The following is a 12,037-nucleotide window of genomic DNA, read 5'->3' on the forward strand; positions in this document are numbered from 1 at the left end:
CCAGAGATCAGGAAAGGGTGAGGAGGGGTGGAAAGAGAGCCTCTCCCACACACTGTGGCTCCCCCGCCCTCCCCAAGTTTTCTGTGCAAACAGGTGGGTGCACATCCACGGGCTCACTTACCCTTTGCCACACTTGGGGTTCGGGTTGTCGGAGAGGAACATGGGCAGGAACCGCATGAAGTCTCCCCCCTGGGGCCGCTGTTTGCCCTCGGGAGTCAGAGGCCTGCAGCGGATGCAGCCAGGGTCGGCCACTAGCAGAAATGAGGAAGGAGCCAAGGAGAAGAGAATGGGTCTCCAGATTTCACTTTAAAACATTTATGAGTATCTTTTCCTGAATCCTTTTCCTTATCCAAAAGCTCAAGCTTCTGTGAGTTTCACAGTCGGACGCATTTGACTGAGATGCCACCTCCATCTTGGCTGTAACACGTCCTGCCCTGCGTGAAGGGGCCTTATGGGCATCACAGAGCCAGGGCTCCCATGTGTTTATCAAGGAAACAGTGGGACAACCTCGACTCTCAGTGACCACAGGGCAGCCACAGAGCAGATGGCCGATACCCAGCAGGGGGCGACCGGTGTCGTCGGAAAAGACGAGAAACCCCAACTCTGAAAGCAGAGCTCCTGACTCAGGCCTGGCTCAGCCTGCAGCCCTGGGGGGACACTGAGGGAGGAGACCCAGCGCAGGCAGGGAGTGGGCACACGCGGAGGTGAGTGCCACGCGATTTCCACGTCACCACGCTTTTCAGAAAAGCAGGACAGACTTGGGGGCGACGTACCCGAGGCGTTGCAGAACTGCCCGGAGCTGCTGTGGACCCGGCAGCACGAGGACTGCGGCTTGACCCAGTCGAAGTAGTCGTCGATCCAGGACGAGGGGGCGAAGCCGATCCGGGTGCTGGGGGGAAAGGAGCGTGACTGCCTGCCCCGGGAGCCCCAGGCCCGGCCCTGCTCGTGACACCCAGCTTCCTGGCTGCACTCAACGCTGCTGCCGGGCGGAAGGACACTGCACTGGCCCTTCTGGAACCCTGAGGCCCAGGCGGTACGTTAGTCCTCTAAAGGCTTTGCTCAGGGAAGGCTCAAGTTAGCATATGTTCTCAAAACCTCATTTCCCGAGAAAATATCTTTTCAGGGAGGACTTTCATCAGGCAGCCGGGGGACCGGTACTCACTAGGCATCCAGCTCGGCCGCGTCGAACAGCTGCTGCACCAGCGAGTCGTTGTTGCAGCCCATGCCCCCGCACACCAGGTTCTGCCCCTGCAGGGATGTGTAGTCCAGCCCCTCCTCCACCACGAAGTAGACGGGTGGGCCCGCGTGCAGGAACTGGCTGAGGGACCTGAAATAGTCCATCACGTAGGAGTCCTGGAAGAAGAGGCAGCAGGAAGAATGTGGGCGTGCTGAGGGCGCCTGATGAGGCCCAGTCAGGACTCCCTGCATAGCTGGTCCCGTTCCCACCCTCCTGGGCTCTGGTGCTCCCGCAGGTCCCGCTGTCAGGAGGGCACCTCACAGGGTCAGCCTGCTGCTCGCACCTGTGCTGTGCCCAGCACTGTCTGGGCTCATAGTGCCAGGCCCCACCGGCACAGCCTGTGGCAGCTGAGGTCACAGGAGGCCCCGTCAGCACTGGCAGGCACAGCAGGCATTAACCTGAACCACCTGTGTGCACGTTTGGAAATGTATCCAAAGTTAAAATAAAGTAAGTTAAAATGAGTACGTTAAAATAAAGGCATCTTACTTCTGGCATTGAGAGAGACTGGTCCAATCCAATTTCCACCTTGTTCAGGACGGCGATGCTGAAGGAGAGAACGCCCACGAACACGGCCATCTGGAACGGGGTGGGTCACAGAAGCACTGCTGGTTACAAGGAGCTGAGTGAGGCTCCGCACACAGAGCACCGGCCCCCCACACTGGACAGCAAGCCTGAACGGCACGCCCAGCACACGGAGGACGGGTGTCCAGAGTCGGACCACCCGGCTCCCGGCGGCCCCTCCGCACGCAGGGGACACGGGGAAGCACTGAGCCTCTTAGCTCCCATCTCCTCAACACACCAGGGAAACGAAGACTCGAACGCCAGCCAGTTTCGCCCACGAAACGAGGAAAATACAGGCATGATCTAGACTTCAGCGCAGCACCTGACACCAGTGCTCAGGGAGCCACAGCTGCTCTTCCTCCCACCGTCACTGGAAACTAACGTTCTCTTAGTGGAGCAGTGACAGACAGCAGCTGGGGCCACATCCCACAGAGAAACTATAAACAGCTCTGCTGGCCGCGAGGACCAGAGATCGAGGTGCTGCGGGGGCGGGAGGGGGGCCGACACTTAGGGGGCAGCACGGGAGACCCCCGGTTACGGATCTTCACTGTGTGGCAGGTCCATGAATCTTCACGTGGGATAAAAGGACAGGAACCAGACCCGCCCTCTGTGCCCAGTCCAAGTCCTGGTTTTGAGACTGAATTACAACTACGTGAGACACAGGAGGAACTGGGCGAAGGGAATCTGGGCCCCTCTGTACCTTGCAACTCAACCTCTAATTATTCCAAAATAAAAACTCAAAACAAAAGCTCTTGCTTACACTGACTGCAAAAAAATAGCTAAAAACATTTACGGCCCAGCCAGCGTGGCTCAGCGATTGAGCATTGACCTATGAACCAGGAGGTCAGGGTTCAACTCCCAGTCAGGGCACATGCCCAGGTTGCAGGCTCGATCCTCAGTAGGGGGCGTGCAGGAGGCAGCTGATTGATGATTCTCTCTCAACACTGATGTTTCTATCTCTTTCCCTCTCCCTTCCTCTATGAAATCAATAAAAATATATTTAAAAAAATAAGCATTTACTAGTACGTATTTGTCCGTATCAGCTTTGTTTCTGCACACGCAGCTGACAGCTGTCGGACCCCCATGCGTGCGGTTCTTAGGAGGCGCGGGACAGAGTCTGTGCCGGGAGAAAACAGGAAGGAAACCCAGTGAGTTCCCACCACGATCGGCCGCATCCAGGCCTTGAGCAGCAGTGGGGAGTAGGAGTCTCGGAAGAAGCGGAACAAGCAGCTCTCGGAGGCCTGGAGGCCGGCGCCATCCTCGCCGCCGTGGACACAGCACAGGATGTCCAGCCGGTTGTTCTGAGGGACAAAGGGAGCAAAGGTCATGCCCTCCAGCGAGTCAGACTCCAGACGCAGGTGGAACAGCCTGCAATCTGGTAACAACTCACCTCCTGACGCTTGACGTCCAACCCCAGGAGGCTCACGAAGCAGGTGATCTGGAGCAGGAAGTCGATGAGGACGGCCATCCCGGCAAACAGCGAGAAGGTGTGCACGGCGGGCATCACCGACAGGGCTCCTGGGGAGGTGGGTGGGAGGGAGGCGGTCATCACTGCCACTCACCGCAGAGGGCGCTGGCGCATCACACGCTCCCGGGTCCATAGAACACGAGGAGCTGCTCCCCTCCCCCCACCCCCAAAGGGTGCTGGTCTCGGGAGGGTACCCGAGCTGAGAAGAGGCTGTCAGCATCAGAACCACCTGGGAGTTAACATGCAGGTTCCTGGGCTCGGCCCCATCCTGCTTAACCAGACAGTGGACTTCAACCCAATTCCCGAGTATTTCATAGGCTCTCTGAGCCAATGCATGCACATCAATACTTGAAAGCCACTAGCACAGGCCATTCTTACGGTGCCCTCCCTGCCCTCGTAAGAGGGACACGTTCCCATCTGCTGTCACACCAACATCAGGCTCTCTGTGTATTTACAGCCACATGAGGGAGCTCCACGCCCACAGCACGGCTCAGACTCACTGAAGCTGGCCACTCCGGGCCCACAGGCACTGCAGCCTGCTTGGCCCACACCCTATAAACCATCTTAACGTAAAGCACTTAGACGATAAAACCAGGAGCCCACGTTTACAGTGCGTCTGCTTCTCAGTGCTGCTGAGGAAGAACCTGCCCGCAGCACTGGGCCAGCGACACACTGGACAGGACAGGACGTGGGCTCGGACCTGCCCCGCAGCACTGGGCCAGCGACACACTGGACAGGACAGGACGCGGGCTTGGACCTGCCCCGCAGCCTCCACCATGTCTCCCCGTGTTCGCCTGAGGTGCAGCAGCTGCGCCTACCCTCCCACTCGCCTTGGGTCTCGCCCTGGAGCTGAGAGGAGAACTAGCTGCTTTGCACCTGCACCGTGAGAGGAGCTCAGGCCGCGGGTCGCAGGGCTCAGGGCTCCATGGGAATGGAAGCTGATGTGTCCGTGCTGAGGCTGCCCCTGCGAGGCTCCTACTCGCCGTGAAGGCCTGGTGGCCCGCAGGCATGTGTGGGCTGTGTCTTCTCTGACTTCTGGGCGAGCCTGACCGGCCTCCTCTCCAGAGGATGAGCCGTTCTCTCACTACACGCCAGAGGCGGGCAGAGACAGCGGCCCCAGGACTGGCTGACTTCCCAGGAGGAAGGACTGTGAAAGTGCTGGTTCTGTTCCAGCTCCTTGAGCTGAGGAAAGACCCGAGAACCCAGCTTATCACCACGCTGGTCCCATGAGCGCGTGCACAGGACGACTGCCCGGACAACAGCGTACGTGCCCTGCAGCTGCTGCCTGGAGGGCTGTTTTGAGGAACCCGTGGTTGTGCGAGAAGCTATTTTCAAATACCAACATCTGCCGTGGGTGCCAGACAGGGGAAGTGGCAGAGGAGTCCTAGGCACCTGGACCCCAAGAGAGACACGCCTGGAAGACGCAGAAAGAAGACACTGGCTAACGGACACCAGGACCTGTCCCACGCTCTCCGGCGTCCACATGGCACCTCCCCGCTCAGGGCAGCTCAAGAAGGAAGAGCAGAGGGGGCACGTCACACACCAGCCTCCTCCCCAGCAGCTGCAGCCGATTACCTAAGAAAAAGGCCACCGTCTCTGAAAAGGACGACAGGAACATGCTGGGGGCCACTTCTCCCAGGACCCTGCCCAGCTGCTGGTCCAGGGTCTCCCCTTCAAGGCGTTCGTCTCTCTTTAAAAAAATCAAGCACGCAACATGAACGTTTCTCAGTCACCACGCCACCGCTTTGCTTCTGTGTTAACAGTAAAGGAAAATGGTTAGTGGCATCTACGGATTGAACGTAATCTTTGGTGGGGGACCCGGCAGGTCTCAGGCTAGTTCACTCAGGGTGTTCCCGACTTCTGGGCGAGGTGACAGGCGAGGCTCCAGCAAAGGTTGGGTCACTTTTGAGGAAAGTACATGGGGTGCAGGCTGCAGGCGGCCGATGGTGAAATGACGTACCACTTACGGCCACTGAGTCCCACGCAGGGAAGGCTACGGACAAGGCGGGGCCAGGTGAGAGCAGTGATGGAGACCGTTTTCTACCTGGCGGGTCCTGTGCTGACCTGCGTCCTGTTAGTGGTCCCTGACAGTCTCTCCTTCCACGCTATGCGGAGAATCATTCCATAGCACTTGCACCCAAAGTATTCTCCACAGCCCGTCAGCCCTTTTTGCATGTGTAGAGGGTGTCCCCAAAAATGTATGCGCACACTTTCGATAATTATAAAGGCAGTGTTTTTAAAAATACACTTCATTTTCAAACGTAATAGAATCAGCTGTTAAAGTGTGTACATACACATTCTTTTGGGACACTCTGTATTGAACATGTTTAAAACCAGATTCTCACTTTATCATACCAACCAAAGAGGGGGTGAACTTCTTGGTCCCCAATATGCAGAACAAGTGACGGGTGCCACAGAGGGAAGGAGGTGTCTGAGTGTCCGCACACACACTCTGCGTGGAGCCGGGCAGCGCTCATGGAGCTCGCCCTTGGCTGCCACACTCCGTGAGACATGACACGCACCTGGTAGGTCTGGACCAGAATGAAGATGTTGTCCACCCCGACCGCCAGCACCAGGAAGGGGATGACCTCGATCACAATGAGGGTGAGGGGGACCCCAACGTAGCTGAAGATGCCCAGCGAGCAGGCCACTGAGCTCAGCACAATGAAGATGCCCGCGATGCCGAGGGAGACCTTGGAATCCACCTGAGACACAACAAAGACGCCGGCTGTCAGCACGCCCTGTCCGACCTGCCACTAAAGTCCTCGTCTCCACCCGCCACATGGGATGGCCCATCTGGAGCTAAAAGCTCAACTCCCAGTTTGAGAAAAAAATAAGAAAAATTGTTTAGGTCTTCCTAAAGAAGTTATATTATGAGCTTCCATTCTTAGGTGATAAGTAGACAAATTAGAAAAACTTGGACCATGTGAAATTAATTTTAAGTTGAAGATAATCCAAAAAGTTGGAACTGAGGAAAATAAATGCAGGGAATAGGGAATGTTACATACAACTAAAAAAGCACAGGGGAATTTGAGGCAGGTTTGAACATGATAAATTAAGAGGCAAAAATAGGGCCTAGGCTGCACCCTCCACTCCTAACAACACAGACACCCACATCTCCACACCACAGACCCTCACCAGAAGCCTGCTGCAGCTCTGGATGTGCCCCAAGGCGATGGAAATGTACAGAAACATGACGGCATAGCTGGTCACCACGGTGGAGATGTCACTGTTACTCTCACGGTTTAGTTCATCTTCAATACTTCGCTCAGCAGTGAAGGAAATGGTGAGATTTGGGTTCTTGTAGTTTTTCACAAAGTTAATAAACCTAAAGAGTACGAAGAAGTTTATATTTTTAGTTAAAACTGAGTGAAAGCAAAGTGAGGGACTTCTTCCCAACTTTTAAAAAAAGTTTTTTAAATTTTTATTTATTAACTTTTTTAGAGAGGAAAGGAGAGACTGACTTGTTGTTCCACTTATTCGCACACTCGTGGGTTGATTCCTGTGTGAGCCCTGAGGACTGAGCCCTGGCATATGGGGACGACCGAGTCACCCCAGCTTCTCCGACAAAAGCCACGTGTACGTAGCCTTATCTGCACTCAGATCGTCTCTGCTGGAGACGGGAGGGAGACAGTGCAGACATGCTGAGTTTTCTGCCATTTAAATCGGTTTGGAACAAATTCGGAAATCGGTTCCTGGTCTCATTCTTTTTACTAAAAAGATTTCTAAGTGAAGTCTGTGCACTGTGATAAAGATACATGCTTGTGGAGTATAATTTAAAAGCTGATCACAGGTTAAAGAAGCCCTATCAGAACCTGGCTGACTCCTTTGCAGGATGGTGAGTTGATGCTAAAATTCCCAGGGAATCGCAAGGGGCCCAGAAGAGCTAAACCTGTTATTTATTTCAAGAACAAGCAGGAGGGTCCGCATGTCCTGACTTCAAACTCATCACTAAACAAGAGTGAACAGGAGTGCACTGCCCGCGCCAGGCTACACATTCAGAGCGAAGGAGCAGAACCAGAGTCCACTTACTTCTCAACAGAGGAGCAAACGGCGGAAAAGACTAACTTTTTCCACAAATGGTCTGGGACAACTGGATAGCCACACGCAAGAGAACGCTGAACCTTTACCTCACACCATATCCAAAAATGAACTCGAAAGGACCAAAGACCTAATGTGAGAGCTAAAACAATAAAACTCTTAGAAAAGCACAGACATAAATCTGCACATCCGGGGGTTAGGGTTCCCAGCCATGACACAAAAAGCACGAGCAACAAAAGAAAAAATGAATAAACTGGGCTTCATCAAAGTTAAAAACGACTGTGTCTCAGAGAACACTGTCAAGAAAGCAAAAAACCCAAAACCAAAAAATGAGAGAAAATACTTGGAAATCATGTTATCTGATAAGGGACTTGTAGACTATATAAGAATTCTTATACTTCAATCATAAAAATACAAATGACCAGCTAAAAAAAGGATAAAGAATATGAATAAACACCTCTCTGAGGAGGCAATGCAGAGGCAGTAAGGGCGTGAAGAGATGCTAGAATTCGTCAGGCACCAGGGAACCACATCACAGCCCGACAAGGCTGTGCTGACAAGGACGGGGAACATGAAACCGCCACACACTGCAGTGGGAACGGAAAGTGGTGCAGTCCCTTTGGAAAACCAGCTGGCAGTTCCTCAGAGTGACCATGTGGCCCTCCCATCCTAATCGTAGCACACACCCAGAGAAATAAAAAGTTCCCACAGACGCTCGTGCACAAATGTCTACAGCAGCATTATTCGCAGCAGTCACAGGAGCAACCGCCCGCCTGCCTCGGCGGGTGAATGGATACCAGAACCCGCTATGTCCACGGACGGACCGTCACGTGCCACAGCCTGGATTAACCTTGACTACATTGTGCTACATGGAAGATGCCAGACACAGAATCTCACACACGATTACATGAATATAGACAAGTCCAGAATAGGAAAGTGCATGGAGACAGAAAGCAGTCAGTGGCTGCACAGGCTGGGAGGGGAGGACGAGAGGGTGGGGGTGGTCGCTAAAGGGGCGGGGCTGCGTTCTGAGGTGAAGACCGCCCTACCATTGGCTGTGGTGACGGCTGCACATCATCTGTGAATATACTAAAGCTGCTGGACTGAACGCTCTCACTAAGGGAGCGAAATGTATGGTGTGGACCAGTCTCAGTAAAGCTGCTTTTTAGGAGAATGCACTTGATGCAGATGATGAAGGGAGAGTCACAGCCCGTCCTCCTCACGTCACCCCGTTCCCTGGAGGCGCAGACACGGTGACGCCGGCCTGGACAGCTTCCTGGGCGAGGGCGGCGCGGGCAGCATATGCTCACTTACCCGTGCTGACTGCGAGTTTATTTAGTGCATCTCGAACCACTTACCACCTGTCTGAACGACTGCGCACTTTCGACTTACGTATCCCTTCCTAATAACGTACATCCAGCTAGCTCCCCGTTTTTGCTGTTAGAACACGATGAAGGAAAAGTTTCTGCATGTACACTTTTGTGTAGGGAGATCTGTTCAAACAATGTTTTTAGGTACGTTTACTCACAGATCTCACTGGTAGTGAGTGAAAAGACATCACTCAGATGCGGGTGGGGGCGGGTGGTGGAGGGTTAGTTTAGTGGAGGAGGCACAGGTGGTCTCTGCTGGTGCCCAGCTTCCCACACACCCTGCGAGCACTCACTCTCTTTCCCAGGCCTGGGCCCGCTGGAGCTTCTCCATGTCGTTGTAGTAATTATTGACAGGAAAGGTCATCACCAGGGCGGTGGCGTTATTGTAGTTTTGATCTAGAAAGGAAAAATGTGACATCGACAAGGTTACCAGCTTGCAGAAAAGTAGGTCAGTGCAAGGGGCAGTGACGGGACAGCTGGCGACTTCTCCCCAGGCTGCAGACCACGCCCAGCACGCTCGGAACAGCAGTTCCTGAAACGGTGCCTGCGAAACGTGGAGAACAAATGAAACGGGTTCTCTGTGGAAGCAGCACACACTGCCGTTCGGGAAGACGCCCTTTTATTTATTCCGCAGCACACATCCCAGCAGAGCCGAGCGGGGCTGTGAGCGTCCCTCTCCTTCCTCTCCTTGCTCTCTCTTGGCCCTGCCCATCCTGGGACTCCTGCCAGGACGCTCCTCAGAGGCACAAGCACACATACCCCCCCCCTTCTCTTTTATACAATAGCCGCGTACTAGTCTGCACATCATGCTTTTACGTTTGTATCTTGAGGCTGTTTCCTTTTAGTACAGAAAGAGCTTCCTTATTCTTTTTTCTGCTGTACAATATTGTCTAGTATAATGTAACCAACCTCCCACTGATGGATATTTTTAGTTTTTAAAATCATCAACAAAGTTACTACAAGGACTAACCTTCTATTTTTAATATGCAAAGTACATATTTGTAGAATCAATTCTTACAATCACCGAGTCAAAACGTTTGTGCATTTCTAATTGTGACTGATTCTCCCAAATTGCCCACCAAAATTCTACCCTATTTTTCACTCAACAGAATATTTACTGAGACACTTTAGTACCCGGCAGGACTGAAGTACCATGGATACATCAGTGAACAAAGGAGATGAGACCCCTGCCTTTTCCTGGAGTTTATACTCTAGGCCCCAGTTCACACGCCCCACCTGTGGCTTCCCCGCCGTCACCCACCGGTTCCGAGCTCCCAGCCCTGTGCTCACCTGTGAGGCAGGAAGACTGAGGTGAGTGCCCGTCACTGCCTAGGAGTGGGTGGAGCATGTCCCCTCTGTAATGTTAACTGTCATATGGCTTCCCTCCTTTTCTCTTTTTACACAAGAGCTCTTTATATATTAAAGAAATGCTATTATGTATACTATTTTTTTCTCCAGTTTATTGCTTTTATTTTTTAAAACCTTATGGCGTTTGCTCTCCATGTAGGAATTTAAAGTTCTCACGTAGTCAAATCCATCAGTGATTCCTGGGGCGGCCTTGAGTTTTATCTTGCTAGAAATGCCTTCTCCATTTAAAAATTCCTCCTGTATTGTCTTCTAATCCTTTATAGTTTCCCTTCCTACATTTCAACCTGGGGTCCATCTGGAATGTATTTTGGTGGAAGGAATAAGGTAGAGATCAAATTTAATTGACGGCTGTGACTAGCAAGCTGGTGCCGTCTTTCCCACCACAGAAATGGCACTTTATTACGGGCAGAGCAGGGCTTAGGAGACATCCCGCCTCTGCATTAGGGTGGGGGAAACCCACGAGTTGCCGTAATTAGGCTTCAGATGCCAGAGCCGCCCTGTGAGTCAGCACCCACGGCCGGGCACCCACCCTGAGGTGCTGGGGGACCAGCAAAGAGCCAGCCAATGGCTCCCCCTCCCTTCAATGTGTCTGCGCTCTCAGCCAATGGCTCCTCCTACCTTCAATGTGTCTGCGCTCTCAGCCAATGGCTCCTCCTACCTTCAATGTGTCTGCGCTCTCAGCCAATGGCTCCTCCTACCTTCAATGTGTCTGCGCTCTCAGCCAATGGCTCCTCCTACCTTCAATGTGTCTGCGCTCTCAGCCAATGGCTCCTCCTACCTTCAATGTGTCTGCGCTCTCAGCCAATGGCTCCTCCTACCTTCAATGTGTCTGCGCTCTCAGCCAATGGCTCCTCCTACCTTCAATGTGTCTGCGCTCTCAGCCAATGGCTCCTCCTACCTTCAATGTGTCTGCGCTCTCAGCCAATGGCTCCTCCTACCTTCAATGTGTCTGCGCTCTCAGCCAATGGCTCCTCCTACCTTCAATGTGTCTGCGCTCTCAGCCAATGGCTCCTCCTACCTTCAATGTGTCTGCGCTCTCAGCCAATGGCTCCTCCTACCTTCAATGTGTCTGCGCTCTCAGCCAATGGCTCCCCCTCCCTTCAATGTGTCTGCACTCTTAGCCAATGGCTCCCCCTCCCTTAAATGTGTCTGCGCTCTCAGCCAATGGCTCCTCCTACCTTAACTGTGTCTGCGCTCTTAGCCAATTGGTTTAGAAAGAAAAGAATCCACCAGTGTTCTGGGTCTCCACCTTGCACGGCGTCTCTTCCCGTCACAGGGGTTCTCAGCCTGAGGTCCCCGGATCCTGTGGGGTCCTACAGGTTGGTGGGCTCCCCGGGTTTCGGGAGTGCCTGAGGCTGCACTGCATGTTGTGTGACGTATGCAATTACATTATTCCAGGGACACACCCTTAACTTTCAACAGCTTCCTAAAGTGTGACCCAAATCCAGAAAAACCCAAACCCACAGGAGATATTGCATTTGGGATTGAAGAAACAGGAGATTAATATAAGTGTTGATTGTGTAAAGCCTTGATGACTTCCACTGGACTGTCAATCAAGGCCACTATTCTCTCACTCACCGTCATAGCCTCCCAGCACCAGCCACGGGAACACAGGCCCCCCAAAGGTCCCCAGGCAGGGGTCGTGCAGCAGGCTGGTGTCGTTCAGCGAGGCAGGAGCCCTGCGAGGAGACAGCCCGTTAGAACCAGCCTCAGGCCATCCGAGACCTGACTGCTGACCAGGCCACCCCGTTTTCACTCATGTATTCAACAGAACATTCACAAATCCAAGCATCACGTGGGCCCTAAGGCTCCTCAGGACTCCCTGAGCGAGGCAGGAAACAGCACGACGTGACTCAGACAGGGAGCAGCTAATACAGGAAGAACAGTCCCTACACCAGCAGCGTGTGCAGAGCCAGGCCCCAGGCCCAGGGAGAATCCACCGGGAGGGAGTAGGCTGTTCCATGCACCTCAGGTGTGGGGGTGGGGGCGGGG

At 53.4% G+C, this 12,037-nt stretch overlaps 1 protein-coding gene across 1 annotated transcript in view; it reads right to left on the reverse strand.

The window, feature by feature from the left end:
* NPC1 (Niemann-Pick disease, type C1) overlaps window positions 1-12,037 on the reverse strand; it is a 32,060-nt gene that overhangs the window by 5,204 nt on the left and 14,819 nt on the right. The window contains 11 exon segments of the mRNA XM_005875408.2: window positions 122-251; window positions 774-889; window positions 1,163-1,353; window positions 1,724-1,813; window positions 2,959-3,099; window positions 3,189-3,316; window positions 4,842-4,956; window positions 5,789-5,971; window positions 6,405-6,594; window positions 8,971-9,073; window positions 11,624-11,724. Of these exon segments, the coding sequence (XP_005875470.1) occupies window positions 122-251; window positions 774-889; window positions 1,163-1,353; window positions 1,724-1,813; window positions 2,959-3,099; window positions 3,189-3,316; window positions 4,842-4,956; window positions 5,789-5,971; window positions 6,405-6,594; window positions 8,971-9,073; window positions 11,624-11,724 (1,488 nt within the window).

Source organism: Myotis brandtii, unplaced genomic scaffold, assembly GCF_000412655.1.
Source record: "Myotis brandtii unplaced genomic scaffold, ASM41265v1 scaffold460, whole genome shotgun sequence".
In the NCBI taxonomy this organism is placed as follows: domain Eukaryota; kingdom Metazoa; phylum Chordata; class Mammalia; order Chiroptera; family Vespertilionidae; genus Myotis; species Myotis brandtii.